We start from the raw sequence: 21910 nt of genomic DNA, 5'->3' as shown, positions 1-21910 counted from the left end.
TCCGTCTTTTTATTTTCTCGGTTTTATATTAAAATTATTTTTAAAAATACGACTACAGTTTCGCCACGTTGAATTGGGACCAACCCTTAAATTCCAAGACCGTTCCTGTTTTCACGACGACGAAGATGGATGGTAAATCGAATGTATATAAAGATATTTAAACAAAGTCAATGTCGCAAATGTTTTACTTTGCCTTGAATGATTTGGCAATAATATTTTAATATTACGGCATACAAAATATATTCATGTATAGCACAAACAATTTACCGTTCGTTTTAAACCATTTTTAGACTGTTTTGGTTTTTTATTTTCTACTTTGTTTCCGCTCATAGGAATATAAGTATTTGGTGTACTGGATGTGCTCAAATAGCAAGCAGAAGATATACAACAACTTTAACAGATTAATCGAAAAACAATAAATCTAAACTGAAGTAGAGGGAATTAGATAACGTATACAAGCAACATGCATTCGCAACCGCAACAGCAGCAAAAGAAGCAGAACAACAAGTAACCTTATAAATTAATGAATTTTCCACCTCAGCGAGATAAACAACAATTTTATAAATTATATTATATTATAGCAGCATATACAAAATATATACATATATATAAATATATATATATATATTATATACGATCGAGCAGCGTGGGAGGTAAAAATATCAGGAAACCAATTGAACAGTAAACAAAGAAATAAATGATTTTCAAGCATTTAAATAAACCAGCATAAACAACAAATATTTAGCAAAACATAATGAAATATAAAACTTATATGATTAACAGTACTTATAGCAAATAAAGGGAATTTCAAATGTGCTATTAGCGTAGTGTAATATACGATTAATAAAAGAGTAAATTAACTAATAACTATACTAAACAAAAACAAGTATATTAGGCGTAAAATGATTTTTATACGTAAAATATTATACTGAGTCCGAGCTAAATCGGACAGAAATGTGGCGTAATGAACATGAGTTGTAGCAAATGGAATATTATTTTGGCGCTATTAAAAAAAAGGACATGTAAAATGCATATAAAAAATATTATTAAATAGTTAAATTTACATGTAAAATTTATAAAACAATAAACGAAGAACGTAAAAGAAAGATATTCGGGGAGATGAGAAAGAGAAAAACATTAAATGAACACAAACGCATATTAAAATTAAAGGTATTATTATTATGTATATTTAACAAATATTAATTGCATATTATTATTTTAAACTTAAACGTTTAATAAAAAGTATTAATATATAATTACGCAAATGCTAAAGTTTTTTTTTGATATGGGTTGAAATTGGACTTAAATCTAAATAATAACCACAACACAACATTGGGTATGTATTTATTAAACCAGGTTTCGACTGTGTTTTCGTTTATATACCTTTGCAGGTTATTCAAAAATCAAGAATGCATATACTGCTTTCCAATCTGTTGACTGAAATTATAATACCCCCTGCAAAAATGAGGGAAATGATTGTCATCCTGATGTCTTTGGAATTTGGAAACTAAAATAAATATGCGGCCTTAAATCAGAGTTCCCACAAGTATTTGATAAGGTGATCAACATATCAATAGGTATTTGATAAGGTGAATCCCAATTTACTGCCGGCAATGAAGTTAAATGATAAGAAATGTTTTCAACATCTTCCCGAACCAATAATATTCGCTTATTTTTCGTTTCTGTTATCTGTATTTTATGTCATTGAAATATCTTATAAAAAAGTACAGTTTTGGTTTGTTTAACTTTAATGCATTGTTTCTGTATAATTGCATATATCTCATCTTAAGTGTTCCCGGTGACAATATGTTTAATTTCATTACCATACTTAGGGCTATTGCTATTTTTATTCTTATATTGGGGGTTGTGGTTTAAAGCGGACTTTGGGGTAAGTGGCGCTGCTTAAAAATAAATAATCGTTAATTTTTTGCTTTTCATTTTTGAATTTAGCTGACAATGTTTACTTTACGCAAAGAGTGCAGTTCTGGTTATTGTATTATTTTATTTATGACTGTATATAAACTACTAGTTGAATCCGAGTTTCTAACAAATTCATTTGATTCCCTAGCCTTGCTTTTTGTAAATGAGTGTATATTTAATTATACTCGTATAACGTTCTATTAATCTATTTATTTGTGTATACGTAGATAGTTTTTTCCTTGTTTTTACTTTTGTTTTTAATGCATTTTGTATGTTTGTATGAATATATTTGTTGTGGTATATAATTGTTTTACAATAAAGCCTGAGGCACATTTATGATTTATTTTCTTTACAATTTTAAAAACATTTTCTGCTCACATGAGCCGAATTATTGGTTTTAGAACGAAAATAGGTTTGGGGCTTGTGTTTTACTTTGTTTTACAAACAAATTAACATTCATTTGCAATGTGAATTACTAATAAGAAGTGTTTAAAGCTAAACTTTGTTCATATCGATAAAATAGAACTTAAGACTCTGACAAACTGGGCACAAGAAACGACATTACAACTAGAAATTCAGGCATTAGAAAACATGAACTACAAAACATCGTACAAAATCCATTGATAGCACAACTCAAGTACTACACGCGCAGATCGAACCGAGAAAGCGTGAATTAAACAAAAATAATAAACAGGTATAACAAACAAACACTTACAACTAATCGAAGAATCAAAAGCGTTTAAGATAGACAGATAAAGATATAGCGTAACAAATATAATATGTAGATCGGGGCTGGGTTAGTAAAATCGAAGGAGGCCAATGAATTCGATGAACAATTGACGAAGCTCGCTATTCTCAATACCTTACAACACCATACAAACACACATTTAAATTTGACAATTTTGAACTGAGACTGGTTCGCTGCGACCCCTTATAAAATCCGCATGGAAATCGTTCTAGAAATATATATATATATATATATATACTTATATATGTACAATCGAGGGTCGCAGGAAGACAAACTTGTCGAGCGCCGAGGTTAGGTTCTATAGTTCTAGATGTACATTCGTTTACAGTAACATTTTGTAAATTTGTTTTCGTTTTTAAAACCGCTGCACACGTTTCCTTCATTCAGACTTTAAGTTCGTTTCATTTGTAATGTTGTTCAACGATAAAATTATGCAACTACATACAGCAAGGGGAAACCGATTTGCTGTCCGCCATCGCCATCGCCATCCGTTTGTTAATGTTAATGTTTAGTAATTACAACAATATGCCAATTGCATACGTACAACAAGGGCCTGAGGGTAAAGATAAATAGATTACAGAAGTCGGGTCAACTCAAACCTCTAATGCTGTTGGACATTTCATTTCATGAAACCAATTAGAGGCATAGTTAAGCTGTTGATTAGTTAAGACAGAGGGAAGATAGGATTTTGTTGGATTTTTTTCTTATTTTGCGATTGGCATGAAGAGAAAGCTCGTTTGTGGAGGAGGTTTTCAGGATTCTTTTTCAGTTAAACTTAACATGCTATTTTTGTCAGAACCTAATTTAAAGCTAAACTTTTCTTTTAGAAATCATCGTCGTAAATTGAATTTGTAATTATGTTAAGAAGCTAAATTTTCCAATTAAAAAAAATAGAAAAATGGAACTCTTGGAACAGAAACAACAAAAAAAAGGACTTAGACAAAACACAAATAAGTAACGAGACATGAACACAGCAGGAGTCGGATGATAGAAGGCTCTACAACTGGTCTACATGCTGCAGCAGACAGGCCACCACATTGGCGTCCTCCTTGACAGATGATTCGACCTCACTCTCCTCCACTTCATCCGGCTCCTGCCGCTCGGGTATTTCATGGTCCTCCTGAGCTTCCTCTTCATGCAAATTCTAAAAGTCGTCGAGTATGTCTGTAACACCGATCATCGCCTCCACCACACCGGCGCTGCTGGGCGCACTGTCATCGATCAGGGTGTCCGTGCTGAGAGCCAATGCCGGATCCGTGGCACCTCCTCCCGCTCCAAAAGCGGATGAAGTTAAACTATCAATGGTATTGCCATTTATGAGAAAATCGCGGTGCACCTCCGCAGGACTGTAGCGGAAACGTTGTGTTGCTATCGGTGTCGTCGGCATCGATTTGGAAATGTCCAGTGGATTGCGGGCACCGTAAGAATGTGATCCGTAAGCAACCTGGTTACCACTCCCCGTAGATCCTTCCCAGTTAAATGAGTCCGAGATGGTGAAGAAGCCATTTCCAGCTCCGCAGCTGCCTCCATTTCCGATTCCTAAAACATCACCTCCACTGGCTGTCGCTACGCCTGCTCCGTTCAAGGATGTAAGGCTGTTTTGGTGCTGATGTGGCAGCGGAGTGGAGGGTACCGATCGTGAGACAATTCCCGCAGAGCCGCCGCTGCTGTAGCCGGATGATGAGCCCGCCGAGGAGCTGCACGTGGTGGCCGTCTGCTGGGTAATGCTATTAAACTTGCTGTTGAAATTGGGCGAGATCAGAGAGCCCACATCCACCTCCTCGTAGAGCAATCCTGTATCCTTTAGTGGCGCCGACTGCTGGCTGTTGCTATTCTCGGAGTAGAAATGTAGACTGGGCGACTGTTGGCTGCTCCTACGTTGCAATTGAGAGAGTGGCACCGACTGCGAACGCTGCATCTCCGACGTATCCAGTTCGTTTGCTCCCGTCAGCGCCAGACTCGTCTCCAGATCCATTGAGTTTTGGTTGACCAGCGGATCAGCGCTGTGGCTGGTGTCTGCAAAGCTTGAGCTATTCCCGCCACTTAACGACCAATTGCCGCCCATCCATTGTTGGAGAAGCGAGGGACTGGGTGGAGCGGAGGCAGACGTGCTCGTAGGATAGCTATACACATAGCCTCGAACCTTGCGATGGGCTCCGATCATGGGATCTCGGTTGTCACAGTCCAGGGATTGCTGCTTGCTCAACAAGTTGGGTCGTTGCCTCATTCTGGTCAGACCCGGACTGGCGAAGCAATTTTGGCTGGGATTTGCCGTCCCCAGGACTGTCGTTGTCGCCACTGGTCCATTGGATCCGTTGATATTTGGAGAAATGGGCAGGAAAATGCAATTCTTGTTGCTGCCGTTGCTGGAGGCGTTGCTTAGGCTGATCTTTCTCTTGTTGTTGCTGATATTGGGCAGCTGCTTGGAACGCTGCAATTGCTGCTGCAGGCTCTGAAGCTGGTGCTGCTGTTGATGCTTTTTTGACATTAGGGCCAGAGACGCTGAGGCAGAACCCACTCCGGCCTGTCCGGGCAGCATCGAAGACGCTGGCACCGGCGCCAGCATCGCTGCTGGTGCGGCGACGACGGCGGCTGCTCCGCGGCCGGGAGCGGGCATCGCCTCCGGTGCAGAGCCCATCGTCGTTGGCTCTTGTGGATTCCAGTTCTGTTCGGCAGCATCCAAGGAATTCAGTTGTTTTTCCTCAGCGTCTCCCATCGGAAAATATTGGAGCAGCTCGGTGTCGGGCTCCTCGGAGTTCTCCTCGTCCTCGCCAGGCAGAAAGTAGTCGTCCAGCTCATGCTTGTCCATGTTGCAGATGCTGATCACACGCTCTCTGGGCAATCCGAGGTTCTCCGGCAGTCCGGAGTCCTCGGCGGCAGCTGCCAATGCGGCATTTTCCGCTGCCATTACCCGCTTGGCCCGCAGTATCATTTGGTTTCGGGAGGCCACCTTGGGCGTGGTGTCCACGCTGCTCGACGGGCTCACCGAACTGGCGTTCATTATCTGTGAGGGCGGACCCATGGAGAGTCCAGGTCCAGGAACTGGGGAATTATTAGAGTTCGGCGGCGGGGGTGTGGCCGAGGTGGTGGTGATTGTTGGCGGTACCAGAAGGCCGCCACCGCCCGTTGTGCCACTGCTAGGAGAATTGGCCCAGAATCCTTTCGTCTGCTGCGCCTTTAAAACCTTTTTGCAGAAAATGTTTGAGGTGTAATCCTCCACTTCGTCCTTGATGACTATGCCCGTGGGCGAGGGCTCCTGCTGCGCAAGCAGAACGGCCGGCGAGCCCATCTCCAAAATTTTGGGCGTGAGGTTGCGCACAGCGCCACTGCTTCGCTGATCTGTGGCCAGGTTCATAGGCGTCACCTGCTGAAGGTAGACGCCCATAGGCGGTTGCTGGTGCTGAATGGGCGAGTCTATGATCTCCTGCTTGATCTTCAGTAGCTGTTCGTCGCTGGCCTCCTGGCTGCTGCCCGCGTCCTGACCGGCAACTAATTGATTGCAGCTGGATTCCGAGGATGTGGAGCCCTTGCGTTTTTTTTTTGCGCCGCTTCTTCAGGGGTCCAATGTCCTATAAACATAATGGATTAGGTGTCTTTTACTCAAAAATTTGGTTAAACTTACTGCTAAAACTCTTTTTTCCTTGGGTTCCCGTGGTGTGTACTTTTTTACCGAAACTGTGGCATTGTTGCTCCTGATGCGGGAGCTTAAATCCGCCACGCTTTCTAGCTTGGTGTTCAGCAACTTCTCTGCCCAGCTGCGCACCACATCCCAGCATTCAGATTCGCCTCCTGGCGACTGTAATGCACCCAAACTAGAGGCGTTATTCAGATGACTGACGTCAGCAGTGGCATCACCACCTGAGGCCTGCTCGGTTTTGCATAGCTGTGGAAGTTGTGGAGGCGTCAGCTTGGTGGTCTTCCGCATGGCCGCGTAACAATATCGGGAGTTTCCTCGCGTTCCCAGTCTCCGAGGACGCACGTCCGGAAATACCTGCTTCATCACTTTGCCGAAATCCGCCGTGGAAAGTGGTTTGATACTGAGGCGTTCGCAATAAGCTCTATACGGAGATATAAGAGAACATTTGTTATTATTTAAAAACGTGAAACTGAACTAAAACTTTATAAATCATTTCACCTTAACAGTCCAAACTAAAAGTAATTACTGCACTTATGCGTCTGTATATTACAAGAAGCTGATTTTAAGTAGACTATACTGATCGGTTGTTTGAACAATTTTGGTTGATTTAAATAGGTGATAGATGCTAGTAGGGCTACACTCACATGTAATCGTTGTACACATCCTGCTTCGGTATGGACACCTGCGCATCGTGCTCCAGATGGGAACGCACCCAATTGATGGTGTGGTTAATCTCCGAGCGCGTTCCCAGCGGATTTTGTGGCTGCCTGAGCGGATCTGTGTCTGCACACTCGCCAGGCAATCGAAGATAAAGGAATAGCTTCTCAATGGGCTTTAATCCCGAGACACGCTCAAGGATCTGCGAAATCTGCAGCTTGGCATTGTCGCTAAGGAAAGGAAATCCCCATTAGTTAGGTTGGTTTATTCATTTTTAACAATACTCACTCTAAGCTGCCCTCGATCACCTGCTGCACCCTTCGCATCTTCTCATCGTTGGGCACCGAAGCTCCCACTGATTTGGAGTTGCTCAAAGCGTTCATTACATTCTCGGCAATGGTGGAATTGATCACTCCACCGGCCGCTGGCACCACGTCATTGGGATGCCTCTGGCCAGTTATTGTGGGAGCCGAAGGAGCAGCCGTTGCCGGATTTGTGGTTACTGGTACTGATACCGCTGACACTCCACCTGTGGTTCCACCCATGGCGTGCATGATCTTGCCCAGACCCAGTTGCTGGGCCGTGTTGAAGGTGAAGGCAGTGTTTCCAGCTGCCGTGACAAAGTGATTCGGGGTGAGCACGGACATGGAGACACCACCACCACTGCCGCCGGCGGCAATGGGAAACGGAGGCGGCACGAAGCCGCTGGGCGTGGCTACAGGTACAGGTACATGGGTGTGGCTCGTGGGCGAGACCTGGGCGGCGGCAGGAGCTCCACCGCCAGGGCCCACGGGTGTTATGGTCAGGGGTGAAGCCTTGGCATGGATAGCAGATCCCTGGAACCGGGTTGCGTTATAGACAATATCCGCTGGCTGTAGGCTGCAGTTGCCATAGGGACTGGCATTGGGTTTCTGGAGGGGAAGCGCTACGGGAATCGGTAGATGTATGGGGATGGAATTTGAGGCTTGTGCTGAGGCTGCTGGCGCCGCTGATTTCGTCCACTGCTCACCCAGCTGGCCGTGCTTCTCGGACATGATAGGTGCTAGTGCTAGCGGCGCCTCCGTTTCCCTCCGCCTACTGCTGCTGTTCCTTCGCTGCTGCTGCTGCTGGTGTTCTTGTTGTTCTTGTGGTTTCTGGCCAAGATTAAGGGCGCTTCTACTGGCAGGTTACGTGTGTGTGCTGGCCTGCGTGCGATTGAGTGTGTGTGTGCTTTTAGGAGATGGAGATTGTCGAGTCGATAACTGGCGCGACGAACATTTTGACGGCTGCGACGGACGAAGATACGGATGCCAGATATTGTTGCTTTCCCATTTTCCCCACGGGCGGGGGACACGGGGAGTTGGGCGTGGAAAGTTGGTGGCCTTCTCTACTGCCAAAAGGCATGCGATTTTCCGAGATACGCACCGACCGAAATGAAATAATCCATTTTTTTACAAGACAGATAAGAAATATCTTGCGTTCTGCGTCTCGAAAAATATGCGGCGTTGCCAGATCGCTGCGGTCGGAAATTGACTATTTTATGCAAGGCTTGCGGATGTAAACACAGGGTTTAATTTAAACTTTGTCGTTAATAAAAAGTTCACTTTATACTTTTTTGTGTGCAATTAACCAATCAAATCGAAACTCAATTGTCTATTTTATTATAACCGTGCCAATTTAGTGATATGATGATCTTACTGTTATCGTCATCGCTACAGTTCGAAGCTAACTGTTCAGTGAACTAGTTCAAAACTGGCTTTAAATTTCGGTGATATTTTATTTCGTAACAATGCTAGCAAAATTACAAAATGTTGAATGTAAAACATTGCAGTGTTTTACCTAGATTTATATGAGAAAAATGTAGTTCAAGCTAGCGAATGCTTTTTATTATTTGTTTAAGATTTTTTTATATATGAGAGCAAATTTCATTATTTCCTGTTTCAAAAATGATACAAATTATTTAAACATATTGTTACGGTTGACCTTTCTAAATTTTCAAAAGTCACTAAATAAAATATTTAACTGGATTTTAATGTTAAATGGTTGAAACACCGATTGGCAATTATTACTCTAATAATTATCTTATTAAAGTATTAACGCCATTCTTTTATAAATCGTTTCTTCAACGATTATTACAAGGAAATTTATATGAAACAATAAAAATATATTTAAAGTGTGGTACACCCTGCTGCACGGAACCAGCGAAATGAACCACCGTGCGTGAGCGTTGGCGCTGTGCATCCCTGGCAAAAAAATGGCGATGCTGCGTTACTTTTTTTCAGTCGCTTTACACAACACTTTAGCAACACAAATTTTAACACTAAAATACTGTGCGAGCGGTTCTTTTAATTAAATTGCAAGTAGGAAGCAAGAATGCGCGGCGAACTAACCCCACAGACGTGTCGAGTGTGCCTGGAACCCAGTGCGCGGCTACAGCGTCTGGACGAGTCTCGCGAAGAGGGCGAGGAGACCCCAAACGAGATGTTGATCCAACTTTTGGGAGTCTCGTACAGCAAGGTAAGCGAATTCCCGATTTTGAAGCGATCAGCTGATCAAGGGTCGCTTGTCCACTTAGCTGAACGACAAGGAAAACATCCCGGATGGCATCTGCAAGTCGTGCAAAGTGGAACTCAACATGGCCTATCAGTTCCGCGAGAAGGCGCTCCGCAAGCAGGGCGAGATCGAGGACTACTGCCGGGAACTGGGCCTCCTGGACGATTCCGATGATATGCTGATCAAGGAGGAGGACGGCTCGCAGTCGCAATGCGACGAAGAGATGTATATACTGGAGGAGAGCACTGCCGGAGAGGGAGACCACCACGACGATAAGGTGCAGGAGGAGTACCTGGAGGTGGAGACCAGCTGAGCAGCAGGAGTGCTTGGGTGACACCATCGAGTACCTGGAGGAGAACTACACCATCGACATGAGCGCCGACCAGGCAGAAATCGTTCTGGAAGCCGAGAAGCAGTACGAGGAGACGCCCTCGCAGCAGCTGGCACTTCAAGAGGCGGCCAAGGCCAGTCTAAAGGTCCGTCGCGGGCGGGTTCGCCGCGGCCTCAACTCCCTGACCACATCCGACGGCACCGAGAAGGGCGGCTACATCTGCGACGTGTGCGGCAACTTCTACGAAAAGCGTGGACGGATGATGGAACACCGACGGCGCCACGACGCCGTCTGCCAGTACGCATGCGAGTAAGTGCGAATGGTCAAAAAGTTAAATCTTCTTTTCCGATTATCTTTTGCATTTCGTTGATTTCTTATAACTAATTGTTTTTGGGACTTTTCAAAATTGTGATCAGAAAAGCATTCTTATAGAATGGTCAAAAAGTTAAATCTACTTTACCGATTATCTTTTGCATTTCGTTGATTTCTTATAACTAATTGTTTTTTGGGACTTTTCAAAATTGTGATCAGAAAAGCATTCTTATAGAAAAGAAAACTTTTGATCTTAAAAGTAGGTTTTAGAAATTACCTTTAACCAAAAGTCCGACTGACGTCTGTACTTCACTGTTTTGGAACATTCCATGTATTATAAAACACCTACAAGAAAAAAAATCAATTTTAAAACCATTGATTACATTATCTAACCTTTACAGACTGTGCGATGCCAAGTTCCAGGTGCGCGAGCAGCTGCGGAAGCACATGTACTCGCACACGGGCAGCAAACCCTTTAAATGCAGCTACTGCAGCAGACAATTCTTCTACGAGAGTGTCTTGAAGTCTCATGAGAAGTAAGTACCACAGTCTGCTAGAAAGATATTTTTAAATTAATTTAATTTAAAATGCTAATGTAATCACTTGTAAACAAGTTTTTGAGTATTAAACATTTCAATAAACTTCCGTTTTTTCTATTTAGTGTTCACCGCGGCGTTAAGCCTTACGTGTGCAAGGTTTGCGACAAAGCTTTTGCCTACGCCCACTCGCTGACCAAGCACGAGCTCATCCACACGGACATCAAGCTGTACCGATGCGATTATTGTCACAAGGATTTCCGTCTGCTGCACCACATGCGTCAGCACGAGGAGACCAAACTGCACCAGAACGCGGTTATGCTGGCCGAGAGCATGAAGGTGGAAATGGTGGCCGAGGAAGAGGACGCGCACGAGATTAGACTCCATGCTCACTGACGCCTTACACTCCAATAGATCTTGGTTTCATTTTCATTTAAACGTACTGTATAATACCCAATTATAATCCCAGGTAACTTGTAGTCCTATTTTTATCTCTAGCTTAGCAGGTTATTTGTAAGAACAAACTCCTAAATAAAGGTTATTTTTGTTAGACAGTAAATTCGGATATAAATTCTAAAGAGTAATATAGTGCAAACAACTTAGGCGGGCTCACCTGAGCTTATAATACTTATCCATTGCTAATGTAAATCATGTGCTTAAATAGACAATTTCGGTTATTCGGAAAATGAATTGATTCAGGAGAAAGGACGGCGAAAGTGACAAATTTACATTTTTTTTTAATTGGACCTTTTGGACTCGGCTTTGTAAAATGATAGACTTTTTTAGCCTTGTCGCAATTTTGTTGAAAACTTGGATCCGATGCCACAGTTATTCGAAAAATACTCATTTTGGTATAACTCAAAATGAATATTTTTGTCGGTTTCAAAAAAATGTAAGAGCTTATGATCTTTGAATAATTATTATTATTAGTTATTTGCAGGTCGTTAGCAAAAAACATTAGTTTTAGGACTTTTTAAAAACTAGCTAGTTTGGTGAGAAATCAGCTAGGAAAACTTAACTTTATACAGATATAGCTATTAAACAAGTAAAGCTAAAAACAAGTACTACGTGAATATTAAAAAGAAGTTGTCAAATATCAATCACACTGCCTTTACAAAGTTGGTCTAAATACAATAGTTTTTAAATTAAAACATTTATTTTTTTGAATATTTTTCAATTTCTTTTTAAATTTGTCATTCTTTGAGATTCTTCAAGTTGATGGGCCATAAAAGTAGTTTTCGAATTTTATCAACCAACAACAACGGAAACTTTTCACAGATCAGAACAGTTAGCGCTGCCTTGGAATGAATTTTCTCCAAAAGTATGCATCACCAATTTGATGATAATAATTTCCATTTCAGATTTGGTTAAAGGGTTGAACAAAAAAAATATACTTCCTAATATTTTGGAAATAAAAAAAATAAACCCAAAAAGTGGCTGGCAATTTAACTGCTGTACTGGCAGCAAAAATCACAACGCTATTGAAGTGCTGGGCCATTTTTGAGTTTCTTTATTGGCATGTGTGAGAGCTATGCTGAAAATTATGCAATAAATATGGTTGTCCTCATGTCGCCGCGAGTAAATAAAATGAAAATGGGGAAAAAAAACCAATTTGTACCGAGCGCATACAAAACACAAGCGAATGTACGATATCAAAGGACGTTTCGAAATTACATGACTTGAATAAGGTTTTTTTTTTCATTGGCCTCTTCTTTTTTTTTTTTAACACTTTAGTAAAAACAACAAAAAAGTTCTTATGGACACTGTAAAGCCTTTTGGTCTCCTGGGGTTTACGTATTTGATTACAGAGTGTGTTACACAAAAAGAAAACCTGCACTTTAAACAATATTATTTTATAAACTAAAATTAAGTCAAGCACGTCCTTTGGATGGGATGAATAAAACAATCCAACAGAGAAACACCTAATTTGTATTCTCAATTTAAGATTAACTTAAAACTTTTTTAATGTAACTACATGTGTGCACTTTAAGGCTTTTGGTTTGAGTGTAGGACATGCAAAATGTAGGAGTATGGGAAAAACCAATTCAAACAAATTTGCACGCGATTTGACATGTCGAATCCATAAAAGCGCTTCAAACGATTGGATTATGGGTGTGAACGTTGAGCCACAGCCAGCCAAACTCAATTGCCAAATTGAGATTCGGCCCTTTTAAACTGATTACGAGCCAGTCCGGGCTATCAATTGCAAATTTATTTCCCCCCAAACACAACAAAAAAAACCCTTTTCAGGAGCTCACCTCCGGCCTTGACCTGGCCGTGACTTTGCATTTGTGGAAATCGCCTGAGAAAGTCGGGACTTGACTCATCACGCAAGTCCCGCCACCTTTTTTGTGGCAAACAAATCAGTAAGTTTACGAGCTGAATTGCAAATTCCGCGTTGGCATTGGAAAATCTTCGAGAGTTTTTGCTTACGGAGCAGGTGAAGGAGTCAAAGAACTTTCGGTACGCCAGGAAAATTTTTTAAATCCATGAGCTCAAGTAAAAACAGTCAAATCTCTTAAAGGGTCACCTGAGTTAAAAGAATTGAATTATTTATAAGTTGGTGTTTAATAATAAAGTAGGTGAAAAAATTTATTTAGCCCCCGTAAAAACGTATTTTTACTCATTAATCGTAAATTTATTGGGACAATAATACATCACTTGTTTGGTCTTAGTAAAAAACTATCCACGCATAAATATCTTGTCAATGGTCTTTATTTATTATACATTTGTGGATAGACTATTTTTTTAAGGACTCTTTATTTATTAAAAAGTTAGTTTAATGGTATATCCATAAAAAACGTTCGAGTAAAATGATAAATTTTTCGAAATTTAACAATGAACATTTGATATTTTTAGCTTCTGTACACTTTAATGTTCTTATTAAATTTTTTTTTTTAAGGTCTTGGGATTTAATACATCATTGGCTTATTCAACAACTCTCTAATAATACAACTCTCTAATCTCTTTATTTTTATAAATCATTTAGCCATTTTAATTTTCGTCTTATCGCGTTATACACTGTATACCGGCGATCAAGTGTATCTTTGCGTTGGCCTGTCAATGTCAAGTGGCTTGGGGGAAAGTTAAAAAAGCGTCCCTAGCCAGTCGTCTATATCTACAACTGTCACTCGCTCCCATTTAATATTCTGCATAATTCATGTATTTTATTAAAAGAAAATGCAAAACCAACAACGAATCGGGTACACACCCCCTCAACCCACCCTCTCAATAACTGGGGCGAGTGCTTGTCAAATGGCAGCTGTAAACTAAATGCTTTATATTCATTTATTCCGGAGCATAAACAATGTGAACATCCTCGACAAACCGGAAGACTTGATGAGCTCCTTGTGCAGGGATATATATGTGGTGCAGTAGTGGAATGTGTGTGTAAGTTTGCATAATGTTGTGAATGCCATGGTTAATGCATGTGCAACAGGATGCTCTACCATTTGCGGTTGCCTCATCTGAGGAAATTAGTTGCTCATAGTCGAAGCATCCGCAAGATAATGTGGGATGTAAGGGTGAAATATCTTCACATCATTGCGTACAGAAAATAATAAAAAATTTATTTGGTTTGTAATTTAAATGTAAAGAAAATTCAAATGCAATTAAATAAAAACAGTGCATTTATAAAGCAAATTTAAGGTATGCGCCGAAAAAACACTTGTGTTGTTTAATTTTAAATTTTAAAATTATTGTCAGCAAAGGGGCAACCGTGATTTGCTTTTCATTGAAAGTTTCAATAAGAATGGTTTAAATGGAATCGTTCGAATCGCTGAATTTCATTAAATTAAAAGGAGAACCTCACTATGGCTTAGATCATTTACTTAAATTCTTAAGATTTCGATGCTGGCAGCACTGTTCTTGAGTCTTAAGACTTAAAACTTTTCACAACTCGCTGATTAATTAATCTAAATACAATTAATAAATGTTTTGGAAGTTCTATTCGCATTCTCTGACAAGTAGCATACTTACGCAATTGGGGGGTAGACCCATTTAAATGCCGAGAAATCCCTTTCAATGTAGCGCAACATTCACGCTTGACAGCCACGCAAAAACAAGGGCAGCAATCAACGGGGAAGGCATTGGAGAAGGCGGCCGGAGGAGGGATGCCCCATAAACCAGGCACGCCACCGCCAATCAATAAAACCCGAAACAACTGGCGCTCTGGAGCATCAAATATTTGTAGGTCTCGGCCAAAGTTAAGATGTGGAAAATCCCCCTGAAAAAACAGTTGAACCATTAAAAATAAAAGCTGTGGAAAACGAACGATGTTTCCTTCAAACGTTGGCCCGACATTGGACGAGATTTGGCCGTAATAAACACAAACAAATGAAATAATTTCGACTGCAAACAAAGGGGCATAAATTTATATATAACGTTTATGGGTTGCTTTGGCCCAAGAATGCTTGATTCCCAAATATCTATATGTGCGCGTATCTATGTATGATGCATTGTCGAGGGGAGTGGGACGCATACACAGGGGGCATGACAGGAGGAGGGGCCCAGGCGTTCTTGTCCAGTCCGCTTAGCCAAATTACGCATACGCACAGTTGTACCGTTTGGGGGAGACGCAATAACTCATGACACACGGCACTCTGGTACGCACGAATCACTGGTACGGATTCGGATTCGGATTCGGACCCGGACACAACCCACGGAAACGGCCTGTGATGAAGACATCGGCTACGTAAATTGGTTTAAGCTGACGGCAACGGACAGCCCACCCAATCTCCTAGCACCCAGCATCCCAGCATCCCAGGCTTCCAGTGGCACACCGACTTTGACCTATTGCCCGACCACGCAAAACTTGCACAGAAAGTGGGATCAGCAGGCTAAAGGAAGGGTACACGGGAAAAAAGTGTCTTCTATTTTATTTTCTTTAATTATTTTAACAAGAAAGTAGTTGATCAACCAGAGAGTTGGTTACTAAACTTTCTTTGTAATTGTATTATATTATTTTCTAATTCTCTATATTTTGTACCATGCGTACAAATTTAATTGTATTCTTAATGCCGAGCTCAATGTCACCAAGATAACTTCTTACAATCTATTACATTTGAAACCAAATCAGGACATTTGGAAACTTGATTTAAATAACCTAAGCCGCCGATAAGCCCATGAAATTACCTTTTTTTAATGACAAGTATAAGACACAAAATTCTTTTTGATTATCATATTTTACTTCAGTGTATCTAAGTAAACAGGCAGGAGGCAAATGGGGCACTATGGCCCGTTGGCGCTGCCAAAAAGGTTATGCCAAATTACGAGAATTTTTGAGGCTCAGCAATAACAAGCGCATTGGCCTGGCTACTGGAGGGAATTTCGACCCTCCCACTCGCACTCTGCCATCACCACTTCCGCTTCAGCTGCTTCCTCGCTCTCTCTCTCTCTGTCTGCCACTTCCTCCTCTTCAGATATAAATCATTTAAATTAACAACTTTTGGTTTATTAACAGAATTTATTGGCAGACGTTTCTGCAGCCTCAGCGTGCCTTCCGATGTGGTTGTTTGCCGTTGAGGTGAACACGTTTTGGGGTTACCCACCTACGCCTCCGCCTCCGCCTCCGCCTCCGCCTCCACCGCCCACAAGTGCCACCTTACTCCCGAGGATAACGGTCGCTTTGCTCGATGATTTGTTATTTGTTAGTGAAATGATAATAGCAACAAATGAGCTTTTATTGTTCCAAATGACCGAGGCCTCAAAGCCGCGTCGTCATTGGCTTTCCGTTTCGATATAAATTCATGAAGGATAAGCCATTCAAAAGGGGATTTGCATAATTTGTTGCCGACTCCTGGACCTCCAATTTCCCATCGCCCCGCTTTCACATTTGCCACTTCTCTTGTTGCTCACACAATACAACTCAAGTGAACAATGGGGCCACAATTACAAAACTTCTACGGGATGCCGACCAACAGCACCACACTGTGAAAAAAAAAACGCTAAAAATTGTCAGTTAGAAGAGGATGCGGAAAATGCCGAAATTGTTACTTCTTTGGTTTGCTTGTTATTTGGCCTAATTGGATTAACATTTAAACTAAAGCTTTAAGTATATGAGCATATGCAAATTTAAAATTTAAGGATAATTGCCAATTACTTTGTTTTTATAGATCCGTTTGCTTTTTAATCAATTGGCTGCCTTCAAAAAATATTTTAACAATTTAATTTATTTTAAAAAAATATTAAAAGTACCGAGCTTGATATAATTTAGTTTGCGTATAAGAATGTAAAAAGATTGAACTTAAGGATGATTCAGATAAAAGAGCTGTTTAAGAAAAAAAACATTTTTTATTCAAGTGCACTCATTATGATACCTTCTGCCCGAAAGCCGATCTGTTCTAAGACTTTTTGAGGAATCGGTTAACGTGCTGATTCCTTCAGGAAACTACGCTCCATTCCGCAGTTCCCTGTCGCTCACATTAATCAGGCATTAATATGGTGTAAACCAAAACCGTTAACAGCCGGCAGATGCTTTCCAGAAAATATGATTGTTTTCTGTTTTCTGTTTTTGCTTTCGCTGCCGCCTTTTGAAATTTAATTCTATTCTGTACGCAGGAATTTTGATTCGGTTTTTGCATTTGAATTTAAATATAAATTGACACGTGCCAGCAGCCTTCGCAAACAATCAGGACACGCTCGCCGGAAAAAAAGGTCCGAAAGTGGGGAAATCGAAGCTGCGAACGGGAGAAGCAACGATGTGCACGTGTATGAGTGATTATTTTGAACTCATCTTTGGGGTGCTGCCGGGTCCTTTGTGGCGAAGTGGTTCACTTTCATGTGTTCGGGCACAGCTGTGGGAATTTTACTTAGGGGATGGCAGGAAGTTCAGATTTGAAAGTGCTTTACGTTTATTCAACTTCCGCTGAGATTCTTTAAGCTATGTGTTCGACTTTAGAAATTCTGAGATTACATAATAAATAGCAAATCAATTAATTTAAGTGCATTTCGTTATAAAAACTGTGTTACAATGTTTATTAAATACTGTTATCCCAATAGGTATTGGTCTTCTTAAAATGGGTTTAAGTCCGAGTATTAATGAAAAATCCAATTCGTATTTTAAATTCAGGTTAACAAATTTATTGTTACGCTTCAAATTGTTAAAAAAAAAAACAATTTCGGTTTCAGATTTGTTTAAATTCAATTAACCTACAAAAACACCATTTTAGCCAAGTTTATTGCTTTAAATTTGCAAACTACGAAATTTAAATGATATTACCCAATTATAAACCAAATAAACATAGCTCGAATTGCCATAATTTATTAGTGTTTATTATTTTTTAATATTGCTTTTTAATTTAAGTCTTTGCTTAACAAATAATCATTTTTGTTCAGCAATGTACAGCACATGTTTTAATCAATGGCAACAATTAACATCATCAACAGGTGAACCGGACTTCCAAAATTCTGTCATCACCTCCATTGTTAAAAGTAAATTGAACAAATATTTTCTCTCATAAATCAAAACAATATTATCATGTTTTATTTACTGAACTGTTGGCTTAAATTGTCCCATTATTGAGAGCATAATGAAAGCTGTTTGCCTGTATAAAATGTCTTCGACATTATAAAGATTAATTTCCATCTGCCACAACTTGGGTGAACTTAAATGGGTCGCGGTGCGAACTCAAGCTCATCGAAAGCGAAATGATTCGTTGACCAACTTAAAGCTCGTAATGACAGACAATTTATTTTTTGTGGGCTTCTGGCTGCAAATTGGACCAGTGCCACGCCCACAAACAAACTTGTCCTGGGCGGAGCTGTTGTGATGATGACAATCATTGCCGCCGAAAAGTTGAAATCAATGTTGATGATCTCTAGGCCAGCTAAAAAAGTAGAAACTTTCTCATTGCTATCTATGGGATTTTGTGGGAGGAGGTGGACTTGCCGCAGAAGTGTCGCCATCGGGGACTTCGATGAAATGGAAAATATAAACAAAATCATTTGTCAAAACATTTCGAAACAGTTCTGCAAACTCTGAACCGAGCTCCGAAAATCGATGCTCGGAGCCTTCGATTCGCACAAAAGACGGCGTTTGAGGAAGGAAACGGAATGGGAAGCGGAAGGATAAGTGTGAGTTCGGTGAAGTTTCTACAGAACTGTTGGTTTCCTTCTTTGTTGCCGTTACACTGAGAATACAAACCCATACAATAAATATTGATTCAGAAAAAATTAATCAGTTTAATAAGAGATTTCAATGACGTTAGTCCGCCCACAAAACTTTTTTTGGAGTGCCACAAATTTTCTGACACTAATTTTTATAAGTTTGGTTAATAACAAATGTTGGTTTAATAGAGCTCATTCTCCCAAAAAATGAGATTATTTGATACATTTTCTTAAAATAAAAATGCGTTTTAATAAGTATTCAATCTTTCTTTTTAAACACTGTTAAGGTCCATTTTCTTTTAATAATACAAACATATAACACCTCCTGACAAGGCAAAACAATATAGAAACTTCCCAGTCGCAGATTTTTAAGTAAACTTTTTTTTCATCATTCTAACAATTAATATTGTTATAAAGAATACTCATAAGTATTAGTTTTTCTAAAAACAAAAGTTAGAAGTGTACTAGAACCTTTTCCTGGGTGTACATGAGGGGTCAGTTTCTCCTGTTTGGTTTGGTCCGATTTGGTTTCGTGATTAGTGATAAGAGTGTATTCTTTTTTGTCCTGCGTTTCCTTTCCGTTTTCTGTTTCTCCTTTTGTGAGCTCTGTTTTTCAGTTTCTTTGCTGGTCCTTGGCCGAACATCGTTTGTCAAGCGATTTATTTCAATTATTGATGTTGATGTTGCCTTTTTGTCGGTTATGTACCGAGTTAGATAAGGGAACTGTGATGTATCCGGGTAAGTAGCCAGTTTGTGGACATTTTTCACTTTAGCTGCTCTAATTTAAACGGACTTTCCACCACCGCCTTAAAGTAGGCAACAAGAGCCAGAGTGTTCCATTAGAGGCTCCCACACAAAAGTGCAAATGGGCATCCAAATGAGAGCAAACAAACACCCGTGGGCGACCAGCATATTTCTCTTTTATAATTATAATTATAATAACAACAATAGCAGCGGATTCGCCAGGCACATAATTAGTGAAATGTAAAAATTAATCAATTTCGTTATAACCCAATTATTGAAATTGCTAGCAACGCAATTAAGCCGCGTTTGCCCAAAAACGGTCAACTGACCACATTCAACGACCACTTGGCCAATGTCGGTTGGCCGGACCGCCAATATAATAATAACAAAAGCAAACAGAACCGATATGGGATCCGATTTGGGTCCTGTGCGGGTCGAGTGCTGGTGCATCCATATCCATGTGTGTAATATTAATTTTTTTTTTTTTGGTGCGCTGAAATCGAGCGCTGCTGCTGGTCCAGACAAATTTGCATTTTGTGTTTCAGTAAATAATCCACAATGGATAAAGTTTTTCATTTGCATTATGACCAACGGCGTCCGAACAACCGACTTTTCCATGCTAAAGATTTTATGGTTAAATGCTCGTTGGAAGAGCAGAAAATGGTGAGATATTTTTCTCGCTGCCGAGCTAAATTTCCTAAATTTGTCAGATTCTATGGCTCATTAGCAGATAAATATCTAAAATTGTGCTTAAAGAATTAAATGCCAAAAGAATAAATAGCCCGCATGATGTCTTTTTCGTCGTCGTAGTCATTTTAAAATATATAAAACAGCTGTTTTTTTTTAGAAAAACAAGAAAAGGTTGAATAACAAAAACAATGGAAAAACATTTGGCGATTGTGAAGGCCTAATAATTATTATAATTGCTATTATAGAAAGCTTGATACACAATTTTATGAAAACATACATGTGAGTCACTTATTGAAATTGAACAATAAATCAGCAATTGTACCTACACTTAAAAATAACTATATTTTAAAATAAATGTAATGAAAATAAATTTAGTTTAAGGCAAAGTGCAATGTGCAATTAAATTCATTGACCCCAGAGTGAAAAAGCACCGCACTTAAATTAAATATGCAAATTTCCGATCCATATATGCAATATAACAATGTGTCTATATAACTAAGTTAATGTATAATTTATGTATATAAAAACATGTGTATTTGGTTTGTCGAAGCCCGTTGCACAGAGTGGTTTATTTATATGTCTGGACATTGATGCCGACTCACCTATATATACAATAGTACACATATATATATCACTAGGTATTTGTGGCCACATAGGAGCTTATGTGCTGCGGAGAAAGAATGCAAACACATATTGAAAATATTCTGGAAGAAATGCAGCCGGCAGCGAACATTTCACAGTTGACCAAAATGTAAACACGAAGATGTCGGAAAAACGAAAAATCATTTTCTAATTATAAACAACGATTCTCAACAGAGCGCAATGCGGGAGGAAATTGAGCGAGAGTGGAAAAGTGAAGAAGGAAAAGCCGACAGAAAATAGCAATGCATTGGTCATCCGTTTGATTTCAAGTGATTTTCAAATAGGCTGAAGAAAATGAAAAAGCCGTTCAGGAAAATATAAATACTCTTTAAGGGGCTATACAAGTGTAATCCATGCAAAAGCTGGTAATTTTATTGAATTTTTTTTTAAGGAAGTACTTGAGAATGTTTTAAAGTTTTTTGCACATAATAAAATCGGTTTTACAAAAATATTGAGAAACAACGAAGCTATGGGGTGTCCTTTGGGCCACTGAGTGAGCAAGAGTATTTCTTCTACAATGACCCACAATTTCGGAAAAATATCAAAATTAACAAAATGGCATCGGATTGAACAAAAATTGCGATTTTTAAAATCTGTCACACTTGTATAGCCAATTAAATTTTAAAATTAAAAATTAAAAAATAAAGATTGATTGTTTATAAATAAAGAGAAAATTGCTTTTGCGATAAAGACAAAATTGCTTATGCAATAAAGAGTTGCTTAAATTTGGATCACCACTTTATTTTCGATTCTTACATAGATAAAGCTTGTTACTTATTTAGTTTATTAATTAATTAATTATTATTTTTGTAACATTAATAGTCTTAGCTTTGTAAAAATTAAGGCTTCTGGGGGAGGCCATCTTTGTATTTCGTCTTAAATATTAATTTAAAGGAACTCAAACATTATTGTTATAAAATAATTATTTATAAGTACAGATCCCCTGCTCGAGTAAAGTGTATGCTCCGTGTATAAATAAATTGTGTGTAGGTTTTCCCCGTTCGAATGGCAACAGCTGCACAGCTTTTGGAAATTGGGGAAAGCCATTCGTGAGT

The 21910-nt window shown here is 39.7% G+C and overlaps 2 protein-coding genes across 2 annotated transcripts; one reads left to right on the top strand and one right to left on the bottom strand.

Annotated features, from left to right (window-relative positions):
* Window positions 1-2185: 2185 nt before the first annotated feature.
* Window positions 2186-8620, bottom strand: LOC128251990 (uncharacterized). The gene is given in 5 exon segments (XM_052979299.1): window positions 2186-6209; window positions 6211-6237; window positions 6291-6726; window positions 6950-7192; window positions 7251-8620. Coding segments are annotated over 5 exon segments (3996 nt in total). The 5' UTR covers window positions 7997-8620; the 3' UTR covers window positions 2186-3665.
* A 564-nt stretch (window positions 8621-9184) lies between these two features.
* LOC128266424 (zinc finger protein 155) lies at window positions 9185-11232 on the top strand. Its single transcript, XM_053002926.1, is given in 5 exon segments — window positions 9185-9458; window positions 9517-9804; window positions 9806-10134; window positions 10539-10673; window positions 10799-11232. Coding segments are annotated over 5 exon segments (1167 nt in total). The 5' UTR covers window positions 9185-9314; the 3' UTR covers window positions 11070-11232.
* Window positions 11233-21910: the final 10678 nt, after the last annotated feature.

This window comes from Drosophila gunungcola, chromosome 3R (assembly GCF_025200985.1).
Source record: "Drosophila gunungcola strain Sukarami chromosome 3R, Dgunungcola_SK_2, whole genome shotgun sequence".
Lineage (NCBI taxonomy): Eukaryota > Metazoa > Arthropoda > Insecta > Diptera > Drosophilidae > Drosophila > Drosophila gunungcola.
The sequence above is the reverse complement of the archived record's forward strand: the minus strand, read 5'-3'. Positions and strand labels throughout refer to the sequence as shown.